Here is a 17,824-nt window from a genome sequence, read left to right on the forward strand (position 1 = left end):
AGATAAATTTGTTTATACAGGCACCATTCTATTGCTGACGGGGTATAATACTTAAGTTATGCATGATTGAAATTTCGGCATCTCTCAACGGATAATCCGAGCCGTCATATCCACCAATACATCATTCATTGCATATGCGATTTTTTGTCAACAAAATATAAAAGTGCATTCATAAAACTATTCTTACTGCTATAAATTCAATCCTGTGTTGACATCATGCAGAGTATATGGAGTGAGATGCTATTATCTTACAGCAGTATTATAAGCCAAGAACTAGATTCAAGAACTAACACCCAACGTAGGATGAATAAAGATATAATTGAGATTATCAAAATCGTCTCAGAACGGTTACAGAAAGTATCAAGTTATCGGAGGGAGTTCGCCTGGGGCTGTCTTAAGATCACAAAAAACTCCACATCAGCTTGATCAATTGCACTGCACCAACCGGTGCCATGTCACATAACCAAACTTCAATCTCATGCAGGGGTGCTCTCCAACCAACAAATGCGGACACTTATCTCGACCCCCCACCGTAATGAATACCGCTTTGAGAGATGCCGCCAAAGGCACGGAAAGCATCTCTCCGGATCGCGCAACACTTTTGCCGTGGTCCTCAGCACGTTTCTGTTAGTCATAGGTTCTGAAACCGGCGCTTTCCGCGATGGGTCTAACAGACGGCGAAGAAAAAAAAAAATTGCATATCCTGGTGGCCTAGGCTAGCTCGACTCCTTAGTAGTTGATAGCTTACAGGCACAAACAGTTTTTTCCATGTCAAATATGGACATTGTATTCTTGAAATTGCGGAGTCACCTATAAGATTATAATATGAGTTACTGGGGAAACAGCAGAAACGACCAAGACCTAGCGAGTGAGCGAACGATTCGGCCACCATCTCAAAATGCGTATTCGTACCTCGTAGGGCGCGTAAACTCACCGAAATCCACTTCTTACCGCGGCGGCATCGCAAAAGCTCTTGGCGCGCCGATAGTCTAATCCATAATTATCACTCTAGTCTAAAAGTTATCAATCAATAAAAGTCCCCCCAATGTCCGTTTCCCAGATTTTGGGAACATTCTGTTTGTGATTCTTCTGGCAGTGTCCAATAGTCCCTTTTTTTTTTCATCCTTTGTGCATTGTAGACCTGCAGAGAGAACGCTAGTTGTTGGTTCCCATATTTAGATATATAGGTACCTATAATATCCCAAAAATGACAGCTGGTGCGTCTCCCTCTCTCCCCTATTGTGCATGAACCCCTTGTATTACCCCGGGTTTTAATCCAACGCCGTTTATACTCTATCTTATACTAATTTTTCTTGTATATCTAGCAACTCTCACTACTGGAGACCTGTCAATAACGACATACCCCGATGGCGGTCTCCAAGCATGGCTCGTCGTCCTGGGCTCCTGGGCTTGCATGATCCCCTCCATGGGACTTCTCAACACAATGGCTGTATTGCAGGCCAGATTATCAGAGAATGAGCTGCGAAACCTACCCGAGTCGACGATTGGCTGGATTCTTAGCAGTTACGCCTTTTTCTTATACTTCTGCGGCGCCCAAGTTGGTATGGAAAAGCTTTCATTTTTATCTTGATCGATATCCCTGGAGTGAGGTTGTGGCACAGGGGAAGGTAGATGTAGATGTACGCTGAGAAACGAGATGGAATGAGTCGATTTCTAACTTATACTCTTGTTAGGACCCATCTTCGACGCATACGATGTGAGAGTCCTCGTCATACCGGGAAACATTGGCATTGTCGTTTCCATGATGCTGATCGGCCTATGTAAAGGTCAGTATATCCGTTCTGTTCAAATCCTTCCTCTTCTGATGCTCACGTCTATTTACAGAATTCTACCAATTCTTCCTCTGCTTCGGTCTCCTAGGAGGTGCCTCTGCCTCCCTCCTATTCAATCCCGCCATCGCCATCATCGGCCACTACTTTGATAAACGCCGCGCCCTCGCCACAGGCATTGCTTGCACAGCCGGTGGCCTCGGCGGCATCATATTCCCTCTCATGATCCTGTACATCACCCCTGAGATTGGATTTCCCTGGGCCACCCGCATCATCGGCTTCATCTGCCTCGCCATGGGAGGCATCTCCATCACCCTCATGAAGAAGCGGCTGCCTCACAACAAGAGCAGCACTCGCATCGGCAGCGCTATTGACCTAAAGGCTCTCCGCGATCCCAAGTACGCGCTCACAACCCTTGCAGTCTTCTTGGTTGAGTTTGCCGTCTTTATTCCCTACACTTACATCTCCTCCTATGCAATCCACGCCGGAATGCCCACTCAGCGAGCCTATCTCCTCAACGCTCTTGTCAATGTAGGCGCAATCCCTGGTCGTGCTCTGCCCGGCTTTGCAGCCGACCGCTTTGGTGCTTTCAACGTCCTGGCTCTCACATCCACTACTTGCGCAGCCCTCATTTTTGCGCTGTGGTACTCTGCCGGTACAAACGAGTCTGCCATCTACTCGTTTACTGTGCTGTATGGCTTCTGGTCCGGCGCCGCGATTAGTATTACACCTGTGTGTATTAGCAGGGTATGCAACATTGAAGATATTGGCAAGCGAACCGGCACAGCCTTTTTCATTGCAAGCTTCGGCGTGCTCATTGGCCTTCCCATTGCGGGAGCTATTTTACGAGCAGACAACGGCTCCTATGACGGCGTTATCATATTTGCGGGAGTCTTTTACGCAGCAACCGTTTTCACACTTTACCTTGCTCGGGGTGTAGCAGCTGGTTGGGGGCTCAAGGTTCTCTTTTGAAGTGACACGAGTCGTTTGATCTTGAATTGGAGTTTGATGAAAGCTAACATGAGCAATTCTTTTTTTTTTTTTTTGTCTAGTACATACAAAAGCTTTAACCTGTGAAGGTCAGCGTATCTATTGGGGGAAATATTATAGAGAAAAGGTGCTTAGACTTCTATACACAAAGCGTCTGCGCAGACATTGGCATAAAAGGATGAAAGGAAAAGATAGAATAGAAAGAAAAGCGAGATAGATTTAGAAAACATAGCAAAATAATCAGATGGTAATGAAAGAAATGGAGGCGCATCAAGATTCAAGGAATATTCTTGAGCGATACCGGAGTCCACTTCTTCTTGCGTCCACCTTTCTTGCTCGCGGTTTTCTTGGCCTCCGTCTCCACAACCACATCCATTGATTGAGTGGTGTTTTGAGGGTCACATGCTGAGCCCCCATTCGGAGTAGGCTTGGCGTTTTTATTCCTTCCTTGAGGAGCTTTCAGCGAAGGTTTCAGCTCGGGAAACGTCTCTTTTTGGACCCAAACGGGGGCCTTGGCTGCCGCCTTGGTTGCTACCTTGGTTCTGCGAGCAGATGAAGGCAACTCAGGATCTTGTTCATCCTCGTTCCTCGACTGAGACTGAATCCTACACTCTTCCAGCAGCGTATCAAGCTTGTTATAACTAAGAAGCTCTGTCAGCCAAGATTCAGATACATAGCCAGCCTCGGGATCTTAATTACTCACATTTCAGGCTTTTCAGGTTGTCGCGATTCTGTAAGTCGTTGCCACTCATACCTAGCCATGGTAGCGTACTCAAACAGTGCTCGGACCCCCGAGAAAATATGTTTCTCTCCCAGGTCTCTCGCCTTCTTACCACTACAGTCCACAACATCCGGAGACGCGTCATTCTCTGAAAGAAGGTAAAGTGTCTCCACGAGACGATCCTCCATATCAGGGGCGCATTGCCCAAGAGCCTCATGTATCGGTCTTCGGCCAAGAGAATCGACCACCTCCACGTCAGCACCGTCCTTTATGAGGGCGTCGACCACATCATAGTATCCAAACCGACAAGCGATATGGAGCATTGTACTCTGTGTAGACTTGCATACGATTGCATTCGTTGGTCTCTTCTTGCGCCGTTTTACATGCTGCATTTGTTGTAAGAGGAAAGCAACAATCTCATCATGGCCTTGAACCATGGCGTGAAATATGGGCAGATTTCCTTCGCCATCGGCTTGGAAAAAGTTTGCCTTCTCTTTAACTAGCATTGACACGACCAACTTGGATCCCCCGGCTGCTGCAACATGCAGAACCCGCTGTTCCATGGGGCAGCAGGCCAACGATTTCCAACATTTTGGTCCGCACTGATGGCAACGATAACCTTGTATGGGAAGATTATAGTCAGCACCAAAGCGAAGTAAGACTTTCGCAGTCAGAGCGACTTGAGCGCCCCATAGAGCACTTTCAGAGTCCTTCTCTCCTTCGAACCAGGCCAGCATTTTGAAATGCGCCCAAGGCACTCTTCGTCTCACAGCGATGTGAATTGCTGCAAATCCGAAATCGCTATACGTGTTCGGATCGGCACCTCGTATAAGGAGAAACTCTACCATCCTTGGGAGAGCATAGCTACACGCGATACGAAGAGCTCCGTCTAGTGCTCCAAGCCTGATGCTATAGGGTCTGGCCACAGACAGATACAGTGTTTTCAGATCAGGATAAAGAACGGTATCTTCATCTAGATCGGATCCGTGCTTGAGAAGCTGTATCGATACCTTGGGGGCATCTTGAAGCAGTGCGTAGTGTAGAAAAGTGAAACTTTCCATCAAGGGAAAAGATCTATGGTCATTAGCCAAACAGCTCTGAATGAACGAAGCCTCCCCATATTCACTTACCCTCTTAATCTTGAGCCATGTTCGCGAAAGATCAGCCATTGGATCAGCTGTTGCGAGTCATGCTTGACGGCATGCATAAACACACACGAGACTGCGTGATCGACCCCGTTTGACTCGGCATGCTTCTCGAATGCTCTGGTAAAGAGGACATCTGAAACTGCCCAGTAAATTCCGCGGCTGCAGCGGCTGAGAGAACTAAGATCTTGGAGATTTGTCACATTGCTGACGATTTGATCAAGTATTTCGGTTGGTAAGTCATCAAATCCGCACATCGTAGCGAGTGCGGCTGGAGAGTGCTATCAAGTATTTGTTGGCAGTCTCAACAAGAGACAAGACAATTGAAGATGTCGAAGAGCTGGCCTGATGATATGGCGAAATAGAAAGAAGGAATACTTTGTGGGGATGTAGTGAGTGATATAGCTGCGTTTTTTTTTTTAATTGATGGATAACTTAGAGTTGCAAAAGTATAGTGAAAGGTGGCTCAAACTTCGACGGCTGCAATAGACGCAGACTCGAGAAAACTTCGGGGCCAAATAAGGAAATGTGAAAAACAGCAAACAAAATCTCGTTAGCAGCTTGAATTCCAGTGTTCTTCGTTTGTCACACGTGTACTCGATCGTTCTTTTTGTTTCAGAGTTGATCTGATGTGATGAGCAGCTGAACGCAGGTGGAGAGCAGGAGAGGAGCAGGAGAGGAGCAAGCAATGCGCGGTGCAGACGCCCTATGCAGCCTATAGTTCAGAATACCGCCAAGCCCTGCATTTCGTTTGCAAGGGAATCATAGTCTATGAAAAATGCTGCGTTTGCGGGTAGTATTTGCTACAGCAGTGTATGCGAGCTCCAAGTTGGCCTGTGGTAGCAGCAGCCATCACCGCCTTACGTCACATTCATATCGCCAGATCTCGGAATTCTATCTGTTCAAGCTTAGCCACAAGCTCTCTAGTCCGGTATTAACTTCTACATTGGATGCTACGAATAGTCTTTATACAATAATTAAGCCTTGAGCTACCAGCTCTGTTTGCCACGCTAGACACGAAGTCGCTCCAAAGGCTAACCTACCTTGCTTCATCCAGGTTGTCTACAACCTGGTTGCCTTGTTTCATGATCGGATATGTAACACGATATGTATAGGAAATTCATTATCTTGATCATCAATTCCTTGGACCTTTTTAATCCATGTGCTCTTTGCATCCTATCCACTGACGCTTGCAAAGTAGAAAAAAAAAAAAGAGTCTCTATATCATAGATTTTATTGCAACTTTTCTTCGTGTATCATCCGCAGAGCGATAAAGGATATCATGCAGTAAAAAAAAAAATCTAAATCATAAGGGTATCTACATTGTGTAAGGTGTGTCTTTCCTGACAATATATACCTCGCCCACAAGGACTACACATCCGACAATCATGGCAATGGAAATGATGGGAAGATTGACGCGCGCAAAGTCAAGACTTCTTACGCGAATATGCTTTCTAGCGAGGATATCGCGCCAAAGTAGGCCGGCCAGCGAGGCGCTGAACGCAACACTGAATGCACCGTAGTTAACGCCGAGGGCCATGCTGTATACAGTAGCCCAAAAGGTTCTGTCGCTAATGGGAACACCATTCACTACATGGATCTCTTGCCACTTTTGGATGATCCGGCATAGCAGTATCGTAGTCCCAATGTTTGTCCCTGCAAACTATAATATGGTGTTAGCTTGGCTTGCAACTGCAAATGACTTCGGGGTTATACATACGTTGGATAGAATAACAGAAAGGAAGGCCATTCCCCCAATGGCGCCGATTGTCCCAGTTTTATTCACCCAGTGATCCCACCCATAAGCAAAGACCGGCACCCAGCCTTTTGTTACCAGCCCTTGTACAAGGATAAACATGCAGAAGGCGAATGGGACTAGTGCAAATGGTAAATGAAGAACAACGGCAGCAGCCGTGGGAAATGTCTCTTGGCACCATCTGAGTGTATCTTGGCCAAGGGACATGAGGGTGGCTGGCCCACGGGGCCATTGCATAGATGCCAGCGAGCTTCGACGTCTCCTTTCTAAATCTTCATCTGATTGAGGCACAAAAAGAGCTTGTGGGGGAGAACCAGAGCCAGTTCGATTTAGAATGCTCTTTTCTTCAAGCGAGTTAACCTCACTTGTCGTATTGCCTTTCTCCTGTTTCTCCGTATAACCATTAGGCGCTGGCATTGAGCACTCCATAGCGGTCGATGACATTGCAGCAAGGGCACGATCGTCAGTGCCTTCAACCAGGAGAATCGCGGGAGTCGGAGCGTGTCCCTCAGCGTGGACAGGTGGGTTTAGTATCGTTTTCCCGTCGGCTGCGTGTGAACTTGGCGGACTGGTATTATTTAATTCGTAAACACCATCTGAATCTTGGAGCTGTGCGTCTTTTGCTTCAAATTTTGGAGATGACGAGTCAGCCTCTAGTCGTAGTCCGCCATTGGCAGCGGAAGACTGCCTCGCCTCTTCTGCTTGTTGGAAGATTCTCTCGGCGCGCGCAATTTCGAATTCTTCCCTACCCTTTCTCGCAATGTCTCTAGTTTCTTTCCGGTGGTACCATCCAAAACCAATATCCCAGCAGAACATGACAAAGGCTGCCGGCAGAGTGACCCAAAACACAGGATGGGCGCCGCTTTTGGCGCTTGCAGCGTTGATTGCCAAGACGGTGACCAAAGTTGCAGCCATAATAACAGCGCCGAACGCGGCTCCACCTTTATCCAAAAAGGGGTTCATGATTTCTTCAAGTGACAGCAGTTTCCCTTCTTCGTTATTGGCGAGATCGGACTCATCTCCATCAACATGGCCTCTTGCGTGAGGGATATTGGGGTTCACGGGTTTCTTGGCTTTGACTTCTTCTGGAAGCTCGTGCATCTTGATGGAATACGGAATGAGATCCTCATTTGCAAAGACGATGTATAGCAGAAACGGGAATAACACAATGGCGGTAGCGACGACGGGGACAATCATGTTGGCGGTATAGTGGATGAATTTGATGTTGAAAGCTCCTGCAAGGACGAGATTCGTTGGGTTAGAAGAAACCAAAATGGCAGATGCGATATTGGCAATGGCAAATTGAGTATGAATCCATGCTCTTGGATGGACAATGTTGCTCGAGACTCGAGTCATGTAAGCCAAAAACGCAGTTCCCGACAAAATGATGGGGTCATTGCCAATGAAACTGCCCAAAAGGAAAAAGAATGCATAGAGGTAGAAGAACAGTCGATGTCCAACTTCGCCTCCCCATTGAAGTACTTTGAATGCCAGGTATCGGATGAGGCCAGATGCGTCGATTGATATGGCGATGTAGGCCAAGGTGATGAAGAAGGCCATGATGTCGATTGGCGAAATGTTATCTGCGCCGACTATGCCATCGTGTACTTCTTGTCTGCCGATAGCTAGGATAGCCAGTAGGAATAAATCTGCGATGAGAGGTGCTGTAACAAAGTTCATGGGAAAGTTGAGCCGCACCCATGGCTTGATTTTGCCGTTGTCGTCGTCTTCAACCAGCGGAGGGCGATACTGCCGTTTAGGAATAATTCTCAGGGCTCCAAGAGCATCTAGGAAGAGATCTGACAGCTTCCGGGGTATATAGATGGGAATGTGAAACGGACACAGAACATTGATGTCTAGTTCAATGAAGAAGGTAAATCAGCAAATATTCTCTATTTGTTCTCCTCGTTTCACAGTTGCTGCAACAGTCCGGGTGCAACGTTGTCAAAACTCACTTGTGAGAACAAAGACGATCAGCGTGATGATGGACCGCCAGTCCTTGATCTGGCTCGTCGAAAGAGAGTCGCTCCCGCTCTGAGCCATGTCGACGACGGCAACCTCGTCGACCAGGACAGTGATGATGTCACGATCACTTGCTGGCTCAAATTTGACTGGCGAGCACGAGAAGAAATTTGAGTAGGTCGCTGCCCGCCAATTAAGCTCACCGCCTGCCTAGGCACGGCCACAGGCCTCTTCAGGCCACTAAGTCGCCACGCCGATCAGCAGCTCCAGACTGGGCTGCCTGTATCGAACAAGCAGCGCTGAAGGGTTGGAAGATTGTCTGCCTTCTCCGACCGTCAGCACAATGAGCAGGAGCAAAAATAATACGAAATAAAAATTCCGGCCGCCAGTCTTTGGCATCTCGACTATGTGCTTTTTACCCTACCTTGTTCCTTATCCTCCTATCCCCAAAGCGTCCCTCTCGTCACGGCAGGGCCGATACTTGGCAAATGCGACAAAGCTTCACGTGTCCCTCGACGAGCAATGGATTGGCAGCAACACAAACTTGGCGGCCACAAACAAAGGAATCCGCTGAAATCCTCGTACTGTGCGACACCGGCCTCGACGTCGAACGGACTTGGCACTTTGTCGATCGAATCCTGGTTGAAATGCGCACAGCTGCTGCAGCCACCCAGCCTTCTTGCGTCCAAAAGGCGTCCTCCATCGGGTCACCGAACTGTTCATATAATGGCTGTTTCATGTGCAGCGGCTCCCAGCTCCATACTTAGCCCCAGATTGTTCCCTGTCCACAGCATCACTAGAGCGTCACAGCCACGATTTAAACCCGCGCTGGCCAAGCTTCTAGAAGGAAAAGACATCCGAGAATAACAAGCTTTGGACTGCGGTTCTGGTGGCAACCCGGCGCTGGTGGCCGACGATCGAGTATCTGACTGTGGGGGTAGCCCGAGGGCAAGCATCAGCTGCGGGCGATCAGCCCTTTTGCTGGCCTATCAGCGGCGGCCAGCCTCAACTTGGCCGTGCAACCCCAGCTTCAGCAATCATGGCTATGCTGTGTGCTATGCCTTATTGAGAGGATGAAGCAGCAGGGCGAGTTGGATAATTCTGTTGCCTGCAACGCTCTAGCAGCAACTAGACCACATTGGATCCTTCTAAGCTGCAAGATGATACTCGTATCTACCAGGGACATCACATCAGAAGCAACAGTGTGTGCCGAGGGAGACAATCCTTTGGAACCACGTACAGATGGGATTGCGTCTGTGCTACATGGGCAGGCGGGTTATGAGGAGCGAATTTAGTCTCTCAGCTGGCTCGAGATGGAGGGCGTGAGGGACCCATGGAAGAGCCTCACAGCAGCTTGAGACAGTTTCTCCCGTGTCTTGCCGGGTCGCCTTATAATACGCCCACTCACCACCATAATCATCATCTCCCTTGCATGAGCCTCCCTGATCTTGCGCCAGTTGTTGGGGGAGTTTTGAGAGTAGCTTACATTCCAAGAAAAAGCGCCGTTTGCTCAGCCGCTGCATAGCGACCAATACCCGCTTGCTTGCAAAGCAGCAGTTGGGCCGCCGAGTCCTTCGGCACACGCAAAGGGCTGATGCCGGCGCTTTCTTGGGCTGAGTCGCTTGGTGATGCTGCTGTCTCTCATCACAGCATTTTATCGGCTTCTCTCGCGTCCGCAGGCAACGCCACGAATCCTACCGACGATGTCTTGAAAGTAGTCTGCGCATGGCCCGTTTCTGGCCAATATGGTCCGGGATCGAGAGTCTTGTAGGTCATGCCGCTTGAGCTACTTCCCTCAACAACACTTCCTTCTAGCATTTCCATGTTTCTAACTTGTTCAAACCCCCCTCACAGGTACTACGTGCTTATAGCAGCGTGCGTGTTTGCTCGAAGAGCCGTGTGGATAAAAAATGCTTGCTTGGCTGCAGCGCTGCTCCTCCCGGCCGTAGCCGCAGTTCATGGCATTGTCCTTGCAGCTCTGCATCGAGACGGTAAGAGAAAAGACCCAATCTGCTGTTCAATTTGATTCGATTTTGCTTACTTACTTGTTATTGATTAGAAGCTGTAGACATGGACGTGTACGGCGCCTTTCAGCTGTGCTCGATTGCCATTCTGGTCGCTCCAATGACAGTCAGACTGTCTAAGACTTACTTCAACGCCCGTGGCCGCAACACAATCTTTTTCTGGGCAGGTCTGATTCTTGCAGGTGAGCATTGTTATCTATTCTGATTCAGTGGTTCAGATGCCTGCCCTGCAAGCATTGACCTATCACTAAAAAGCCAACGCAACGAGTCCAGCGGCTAACTTACGCCTGGCTGCATGCAGGACTCCTTAGCCTGACCATCGAATTCTACCGAATCCAGACCTATCCCTGTCCTCAGGATGACCAAGGAATACCAATCTCTAAAAATCCATCAAAATTCCCTTACGGCGATAACACAACATGCGGGCTGCATTGCGCCGTAGGAGATGGACCATCTTCTCCTATGAGACAAGGATCGGCAAACAACATTTACGTGATACCTGTGCCTAGAGTTCTCACATTTGGCACTGCCACACTACTAGCGGCCGGTTGCTGCGTCCATACCATCGTCTGGATGGCGTCTATGACAGACAAGGTATTCGAAAACCATCGGGGCCTCGCAGCTCGCCTTCGCCTTGGCAGCGGGATTGACGATACTCCAGCTGATGAGCCCATCTCGGGCACCAATGGCGCAACAAAGGGGACTATGAAGGGCGTGAACAACAAAATTCGCTACTTCCTCTCCGTCGTGGCCATTCCCGTTTTTGGGGGCGCAGGGCTTGCTATTATTATCGTAGGAGAGATTAATTTTTTCAGCGGTCCAGTCTCTTATCAGGTCGAGCCTCTCGCAAGCATTGGTGAGTGCACAAAATTGTCCTGTACTGCGATTATTGCCTTCCCTATAGTTCATATAGCTAACACATGTATTGCATCTTTTCAATGCAAAAGGCCAGTGGGCACCCATTGTTGGAACAGGATTTGCTGCCATAGGATCCCTTTATCTTGTCCTTGCAGCCGATGTAGAGGCCGTCATAGGAGAATCCCATCCCCATGCCGTTCATGAGTGCAAATGTTCCCATCAGCACCTTGAATATCAAAGTCGACACGGGTCTCCTGCTACAGATTCTTCTTCAACTGATCGAGATGGCCAGTCTCAGAGCCATGGAGAAAGTAGTCCCCCAGAAACACCCGAGTCAGTCCATTTTCCAGCAGTGAGGCATGCCGATACAGGATTCTCTACTGTCTCATCATACCGCGCTCTCGACAGGATGTCGACCATGCAAACTGGCATCTCCAATGATGCACCAACCATCGACCGACACATATCTTCAGGCAGCACAGCGCACCGAGCTTCCACAGTAGACTCGGGCAGCAGACGCAAGGTTGCCAGGATGCTTGTTTCTGTAGGCAGCGCACTCGGCAATAAGGCGCACAACTGGGTCGATGATTATGATAAATCTGGCAAAGCTCTTGATTTCCCAGAGGTTCCTGGAGAGTTTTGGAGAAATGAACGACTACCAGACATTCGAAATATTTATAACCTCCCTCGAGATGCAGATGGCAACGCTACTCCCTTACCACGCTCTCGTTCCCGGGCGGGCAGTTATAGAGGAGCATCGCCTCAGCCGGGACTATCGCTCTCCCGTTCTCATTCCCTTGCGCGACCTGCACGCTCTCTATCACGGCAAAACCGGGCAAGCACTTTGCCAGGAGCCAATTCATCCGGGCTTCAGAATGATAGCCCACCTCCATCACCTACCCAGACCAGAGGGAGGCAGAGGATGAGGAGTGACACCCTTAAAGTTCCTACATTGGGCCATCACAACACCTTGAACATTCACTACCCCGAAATAGCTACACCTGCGGTAGCTATGAGCGGAGGTCGAAGCCTTCCGCCAAGCCCAAGCGACAATGGTGATGATGGAGGTGATCATGAAGAGCCTCCTCATGCTATGCCAGCTGCTACCTCACCCGCCATTTGTCCATCGCAAGAGCATACGCACACTTCACACTCACCTTCAGCATAGCTCTTATCTTTGTGATCTCATATCCTCAGACAACATCCCTATTTACCTTGTTTCTTTTTTTTTTTTTTTTTCCTTTTTTTCTACGCAAGGCTTAGTCGGCTTAGTCCCAGTCAGCCACTCAAGCAGTGCATTATGTGTTCCCCAGACCATCTGCTTTTCATCATTTCCTTTTTTTTTTTTTTTCCTTTTTTTTTCAACGTGTTGCTAGCATATCTTGGCCAGGCATTCAACGATATGATGAACATGTAATAGAGTATATTTTGTTTGGAATCAGTATATAGAGTGTCGCGAACCGCTTAGACGGGAATTCGTTTTATACATAGAGCAAATACATCTTGTCTTCAAAGCCTCTTGCATGTCATCGCAACCTCCACCGCCAATACTTTCAACAGCCTGGTCGAGCCATCGTCGTCATTAGCTAGCCTCTTTCGTCGATCGCGCTCATGTACGTCATTCCAACAGCATCCACACCATTGACAGCTTTGTGAGGCCAGCATTCCGCACACCGAAAAAAAATCAAGATTTTCCTTATCTAGAGAGCTAAACCGAGAATATTTCGTAATCGTCATCTCTCTACTACATACAGCTTCTTCATTGATTCTTTTTCTTCTTTTTAAGCTCCGCGGTACCTGCATATCCTGCACATTATCAACCCGTTTTTTTGCCACCAGTCCAATCCAGATCATACATACATACATGGAGCTTGCAACTTCTCACCGCCAACACAAACACCAGAAGCTGCTGCAGCTGCATTGATATCATCCATCACCACCATATATATATCCATCCACTTTATAAAAAAAAAAAAAAGAAAAAAAAAATGGACGTCCTCTTCTCCCTCCCCATATTCACATACTTCCTCGGCCCAGCCCTCACCTCCTGGTCCACCTCCCTCAACCTCCTCTTCTTCTACATGACCTGGTCCACCCTCGTGCTCTCCCAGCCGCCCATCGTCGTCCACATCTTCGGCATCCTCGCCATCCGAATAGTCTTCTTCCTCGTGCCCTCGCTCGCCACCCTCCTCTTCGACGTCTCGCTGCCCAGCCTCGCCGAGACCATCAAGCACGGCGGCCGCTCCGCCCTGCCGCCCCGCGACGCAGCATCCCTCGCCAAGCTCCTCGGCCTGGTGCTCCTCAACCTCGCCATCGTCACCGCCATCGAAGGCGGGCTCAGCTTCGCCTTCATCCTCGTCTTCCACGAGCCCGTCTTCAAAACAACCACCACGCTGCCCCTCCCGTGGGGCATCTTCAAGCACGTCCTCGTCCTGCTCTCGGCGCGCGAGACGCTCCTCTACTACATCCACCGCTTCGTCCTGCACAACGGCAAATCCTACCGCTGGCTGTCCAGGCGCCACCAGAGCTACGCCCACGCAAAGGCCGGCGCGCCCTTCAGCCTCCGCCTCATGGCCGACCATCCGCTGCCGCTGCTCTGCTACCGCTTCCTGCCGCTCTATCTCTCGGCGGTCCTGCTGCGGCCGCACATCCTCACGTACTTCCTCGTCCTGACCATCTGCACCGTCGAGGAGACCCTCGCCATGTCGGGCTACACCATCGTCCCGGGCATCATCATGGGCGGGGTTGTTCAGCGCTCGGCCATCCACTACGCAGGGAAAGGAACGTCCAATTACGGCTCGTGGGGCATGCTGGACTGGGTCAGCGGGACGAGCAAGGGAAGGGACGTGCTTGACGATGTGAAGAAGGAGGCGGAGAAGCATCGCGTAAAAGAACGGTCTTCTAAGAGGATTGACCAGGGCGTGAATGCGGTGAGGGAGGGGGTCAAGACGCGGAGAAGCAGCAGGAAAAAGTCATCGCAGTGAGGCTAATTGGAACTCTAATTCCTCGGTTCTGGGTAGTTTTGTATTCCTTTTTTTTTCCTTTTTGGTTTTGGGAATAAAGCAGTATTGATACCATCATGATAGTGATGAATTATGATATTAGTGCAGTCATCCTTTTCGTTTGTATTTATACTAGGTCGTCCATGCAATGAAGTTCAAAAGAAATGGTTGATACATATATATATATATATATATATATACATATATATATAATCCTTCCAATCTATGCCCCAACATGCATATATGCGAATGTCAATGCAGCCTTTATCCTTGTCCCCCCTGGAGGGTCTCTCCCCGTTCTGTATAAATCTATACGCCTACCCCCCTGACACAAACGCCATGATAGCCGTCCGTTTATATATATAATCCCCAAGATCAATGCCAGATAATCTTGGCGAAGCAGTCTCGCCTCGTCTAGTAGTCCCTTTATGCCGGTTTGTGTAAATCCATCCACATAGTCCTGTCCAAATATTTTACTTTTAAATCCATTCACCACCCATTCTTCTTCTTGAACCAAACCAGAGTTTCCAATCCGCTCTGCGCCCTCAGGCCAATTCTCGTATCCAAGACGTACGCCTCCCAAACCTTGACTTTGTTGAGCTGCTCCTCGCATTCCAGCATCTTCTTGCGTCTGTACTCCAGAATTTCCTTCGCTTCGCCCTCTGGAGGATTACAGCACTCAGCCCATGCTATGGCGCCCAGTTCGTAAGTCGCCGATGGCAAGACATAGTCGTCTCTGGATGCGCCCTTGAAGACAGATCTGCAATTTCATTCTTGTCAGCAACTTCCCCCGTCTAATCACCTCGGAAAAAGTTCACTTACCGGTCATGGGCGATAACCTTCTCCTGAAGCAACTTTCTCGCCTCATCCAGCTTACCCGCGCCTCTCAGCAGCGATGCCATGCTCACTGCCCAGACAGCCATTTCATCCTTCTCTTCCTGAATCTTGGCTACGACTTCTTTGCTCGTCGTGCATCTCTCCCACTTGAGGTAGTCAAGACCCTTCTCCAGCTGCACCGTGCCCATGCGCTTCTGTCCATTCCACACGTAGCACATCTCCAGTGCAGGGCTCGATCCAACAACATCCGCCAAATCAGCCCCTAGAGCTTTGGCCCGGTCTTCCCACTTCTGAACCTTTCGCTGTAAGAATGTCTCCAGAGGCAGCTGGCGCGCCATCAGTCGCTTCTTGCCCGTCACCGTGGGAGCTTTGCGGAAGAACTCTTCTGCTTTGGCCTTTTGCCGTCTGGCCTCGTCCTTGTCGCTACTGTGAAAGGCGTCTCGGTAAAGCTCCAAAGACGCGCAGCCAGCCAGGTAGTAGTAGAGTGACGGACTCCAGTCATTGACTTCCAAGCACTTCAAAAATGAATCGCGCATCAGCACCCATTCGTAAGACATCATCGAGTCCAGTGATAGCTCGAAGTTGCTAAGAGCAGCAACCTGCTTCATTCTCGACTCCTTGCCCGATTTGAGCAATTCCAACGCCTCGGTAATCTTTCGTTCGTTTGCCAGCATTCTCGATTCCTCTATCCGCCACAGCTGTGAATCGGGATACCGTCGTCGCATATCAGCCAAGAGCTGCTCGCATTTTTCGATCGGTGGCCCAACAGCCTCGGCATCGTCATCATAATCCTTGCGATCCGGTAGAATGTCCGCGGCTCCAAGCAGCCCGTTGTAATACACTAACAGCATCATACCCGCCACGGCGCCGTTGATATTAGAGTGCGCAGCGGACTTCCAGAGCATTTTAACAGCTCGCCGGCGGTCTCCGTGAAATCCAACAATGGAGAGAATGCGTGAGAACGCGGGAGGGATAAGACTAAGGATAAGCAACAAAACTCCAAAACACATGTTGGCCCCAGAGTGAATGAACTTGTCGACGGGATTATCCAGTTCGATATCTGAGCTCAAGTCAGAATCTCTGGATCGTAGGCTCAGCTTCGATGTATCGTCCAACTTGCTGATGGTTAGCTTCTCCAGCTTTGAGGCCGCCGATGTCGACGATGCATCAGTCTGGTCGCTTGGGGTCTGCTGTCCAGACAGAGTTTCCCTGGCATCTACGAAAGCATCAGAGTCGCTTCCACTGGGCGTAGGCGTAGTTCCACTGGATTCCGTCCCGGAATCATCGCTCGTCAGGCTAAGCGACGTGCGAGATGAGCCTGGGGTAGGCTTCTTAAAAATCTTTTCCTCAGACGCCACAATAGCGTCAAGCGTCAAGAAAGCCTTTCGCAGCTTGTAGAAACTCTTCATGGCCTCTACCAGACTCTCGTGCAGAACGCCAACAACCGCGCCCATCAGCTGCGTCTCGGCGATGATCAGTTCGTACTCGGTTCCCGGCGGGTACAGCTTACTGCTGTTATAAGCAGCACCATGCTTCTGCGCCCGTTTGAGATCTGACCAAGCCCTGGTCTCGCAGTCATTCAATCTTGCCGTGGCTTCGGTCATGATCTGTTTCTCAAAGCCCAGGACAGATCGCATGAAAAACGCCACCGCGGAGCCCATTTCATGAAACGAAGAGTCGCCCGTCTGTAGTTTGTCCCAGGCGCCGTCAATGTCATCGTTCATGATGAGCTCGATCCAATTCATCGCCTCCACCAAATTTTCCTTCTCCTTTGCGATGCTATCAGTGGCCGCGAGGCTTGTGTTTGAACCATTTTCGGTTTTTCCGCTGGAGCGGAACCATCCGGCTAAACGACTCATGGTAGACAAATGACTTTTCGGCAGTGGTGAAAAGCGATGACAATGCCGTCAGTAGAAGAAAAGAGCCGTCTCAGAGAACAGGGTCGTTAAATAAGACAGCCACTGCGATTGAGGCTGAGTGCCAAGATTGAGGCTTCGTAGATGATCCTCCCAGTGCAACACGCCGCTTCTAGTATCAGATTTGCGAGATATCGGGTACCTTTCCAATTGAGAGGGTGGCTCAGCTAAATAGTCGGCGACAGAGACCACGAAGGAGTGTCTGACAGGTGATAGGGCACTGCTGCGTCGACTAATAAACCCGCATGAAGGAAAAATTGCCGCCAAAAAAAAAAAAAAAAAGGATAGGTGCTAGTAAGAATAAGAGAAATAGACGACGCTTATGCTATGCATGCACCCCTCGTGGCTACTCGGTTTGCTGGCAGTCGCTCCATGCAATAGCAGTGTGGACAATGCTCGACAGCTACAAGTAAAAGGAAAGAGAAAAGAAAAGAAAAGAAAAATCTACAATAATGCAAAAGGGAAGCAAATATGAAGAAGCCACCCGTTCTAGATATGGTAAAAGACAAAGAAGGCAAAGAGGAGAAAAGAGAAGAATAGAAGCAAAAAGCTGCAGTTGTAGTTGTAGAAAGTCGACTTTTCGCCGTGGGGGCGTCTCCCCGAAGTTCAGGGCCCGCCGGGGGCTTGATTTGGCTTTATACTAACGCCCAGTGACAGCGAAACGAAACGAAACGAAACAGCTCGGTAATAACCATTGCGCTCAGCCCGAGATCTCAGCGGAATTCCGGAGCGACGAGTCCGTTAAGCCCAGAAGATGACATCTACATATTGCGCGGCCTCATTTTACTCGACTTCATTTTAACCATTTTGGAACATCCGGCCA

General features: G+C 49.3%; 6 protein-coding genes across 6 annotated transcripts; 2 read left to right on the forward strand and 4 right to left on the reverse strand.

Annotated features, from left to right (window-relative positions):
• The first annotated feature begins 1,168 nt into the window (after positions 1-1,168).
• Positions 1,169-3,119, forward strand: TrAFT101_006851 (uncharacterized protein). Its single transcript, XM_024904193.2, has 4 exons — positions 1,169-1,217; positions 1,326-1,562; positions 1,695-1,787; positions 1,846-3,119. Exons 1-4 carry the CDS (start codon positions 1,208-1,210, stop codon positions 2,760-2,762), a joined length of 1,257 nt encoding a protein of 418 aa, XP_024758499.1. The 5' UTR covers positions 1,169-1,207; the 3' UTR covers positions 2,763-3,119.
• On the reverse strand, positions 1,224-4,903 carry TrAFT101_006852 (uncharacterized protein; the record flags this gene model as incomplete). Its single annotated transcript, XM_024900630.2, has 7 exons — positions 1,224-1,678; positions 1,737-1,777; positions 1,834-2,520; positions 2,570-2,653; positions 2,715-3,421; positions 3,484-4,575; positions 4,632-4,903. The coding sequence occupies 3 exons, from the start codon at positions 4,901-4,903 to the stop codon at positions 3,058-3,060; spliced, it is 1,728 nt and encodes a 575-aa protein (XP_024758500.2). The 3' UTR covers positions 1,224-1,678; positions 1,737-1,777; positions 1,834-2,520; positions 2,570-2,653; positions 2,715-3,057.
• An 869-nt stretch (positions 4,904-5,772) lies between these two features.
• TrAFT101_006853 (uncharacterized protein) lies at positions 5,773-9,248 on the reverse strand. The gene is made up of 4 exons (XM_024904194.2): positions 8,789-9,248; positions 8,358-8,687; positions 6,367-8,258; positions 5,773-6,309 (listed from the first exon to the last, which is right to left on the reverse strand). The coding sequence occupies exons 2-4, from the start codon at positions 8,443-8,445 to the stop codon at positions 5,965-5,967; spliced, it is 2,325 nt and encodes a 774-aa protein (XP_024758501.1). The 5' UTR covers positions 8,446-8,687; positions 8,789-9,248; the 3' UTR covers positions 5,773-5,964.
• Positions 9,249-9,294: 46 nt separating this feature from the next.
• On the forward strand, positions 9,295-12,756 carry TrAFT101_006854 (uncharacterized protein). Its single transcript, XM_024903363.2, has 5 exons — positions 9,295-10,131; positions 10,219-10,355; positions 10,424-10,570; positions 10,690-11,244; positions 11,336-12,756. The coding sequence occupies exons 1-5, from the start codon at positions 9,959-9,961 to the stop codon at positions 12,412-12,414; spliced, it is 2,091 nt and encodes a 696-aa protein (XP_024758502.1). The 5' UTR covers positions 9,295-9,958; the 3' UTR covers positions 12,415-12,756.
• Positions 12,757-13,096: 340 nt separating this feature from the next.
• TrAFT101_006855 (uncharacterized protein) lies at positions 13,097-14,447 on the reverse strand (the record flags this gene model as incomplete). The annotated part of the gene is made up of 1 exon (XM_066127894.1): positions 13,097-14,447. The coding sequence occupies exon 1, from the start codon at positions 14,126-14,128 to the stop codon at positions 13,097-13,099; it is 1,032 nt and encodes a 343-aa protein (XP_065984007.1). The 5' UTR covers positions 14,129-14,447.
• On the reverse strand, positions 14,426-17,571 carry TrAFT101_006856 (uncharacterized protein). Its single transcript, XM_024903364.2, has 2 exons — positions 15,071-17,571; positions 14,426-15,008 (listed from the first exon to the last, which is right to left on the reverse strand). Exons 1-2 carry the CDS (start codon positions 16,942-16,944, stop codon positions 14,738-14,740), a joined length of 2,145 nt encoding a protein of 714 aa, XP_024758504.1. The 5' UTR covers positions 16,945-17,571; the 3' UTR covers positions 14,426-14,737.
• Between the last annotated feature and the right edge of the window lie 253 nt (positions 17,572-17,824).

This window comes from Trichoderma asperellum, chromosome 4, assembly GCF_020647865.1.
Source record: "Trichoderma asperellum chromosome 4, complete sequence".
Taxonomy (NCBI): domain Eukaryota; kingdom Fungi; phylum Ascomycota; class Sordariomycetes; order Hypocreales; family Hypocreaceae; genus Trichoderma; species Trichoderma asperellum.

Coding starts and splice junctions, on each gene's coding strand:
- TrAFT101_006851 (XM_024904193.2), top strand. Junction 1,563..1,694: donor CTTCTGCGGCGCCCAAGTTG/GTATGGAAAAGC, acceptor TACTCTTGTTAG/GACCCATCTTCGACGCATAC. Junction 1,788..1,845: donor GCTGATCGGCCTATGTAAAG/GTCAGTATATCC, acceptor GTCTATTTACAG/AATTCTACCAATTCTTCCTC.
- TrAFT101_006853 (XM_024904194.2), bottom strand. CDS start 8,445: ATGGCTCAGAGCGGGAGCGACTCTCTTTCGACGAGCCAGATCAAGGAC. Junction 8,259..8,357: donor GATCGTCTTTGTTCTCACAA/GTGAGTTTTGAC, acceptor TCATTGAACTAG/ACATCAATGTTCTGTGTCCG. Junction 6,310..6,366: donor TTTCTGTTATTCTATCCAAC/GTATGTATAACC, acceptor ACCATATTATAG/TTTGCAGGGACAAACATTGG.
- TrAFT101_006854 (XM_024903363.2), top strand. CDS start 9,959: ATGCCGGCGCTTTCTTGGGCTGAGTCGCTTGGTGATGCTGCTGTCTCT. Junction 10,132..10,218: donor GGTCCGGGATCGAGAGTCTT/GTAGGTCATGCC, acceptor CCCCCCTCACAG/GTACTACGTGCTTATAGCAG. Junction 10,571..10,689: donor GGCAGGTCTGATTCTTGCAG/GTGAGCATTGTT, acceptor GGCTGCATGCAG/GACTCCTTAGCCTGACCATC.
- TrAFT101_006856 (XM_024903364.2), bottom strand. CDS start 16,944: ATGAGTCGTTTAGCCGGATGGTTCCGCTCCAGCGGAAAAACCGAAAAT. Junction 15,009..15,070: donor AAGGTTATCGCCCATGACCG/GTAAGTGAACTT, acceptor ATGAAATTGCAG/ATCTGTCTTCAAGGGCGCAT.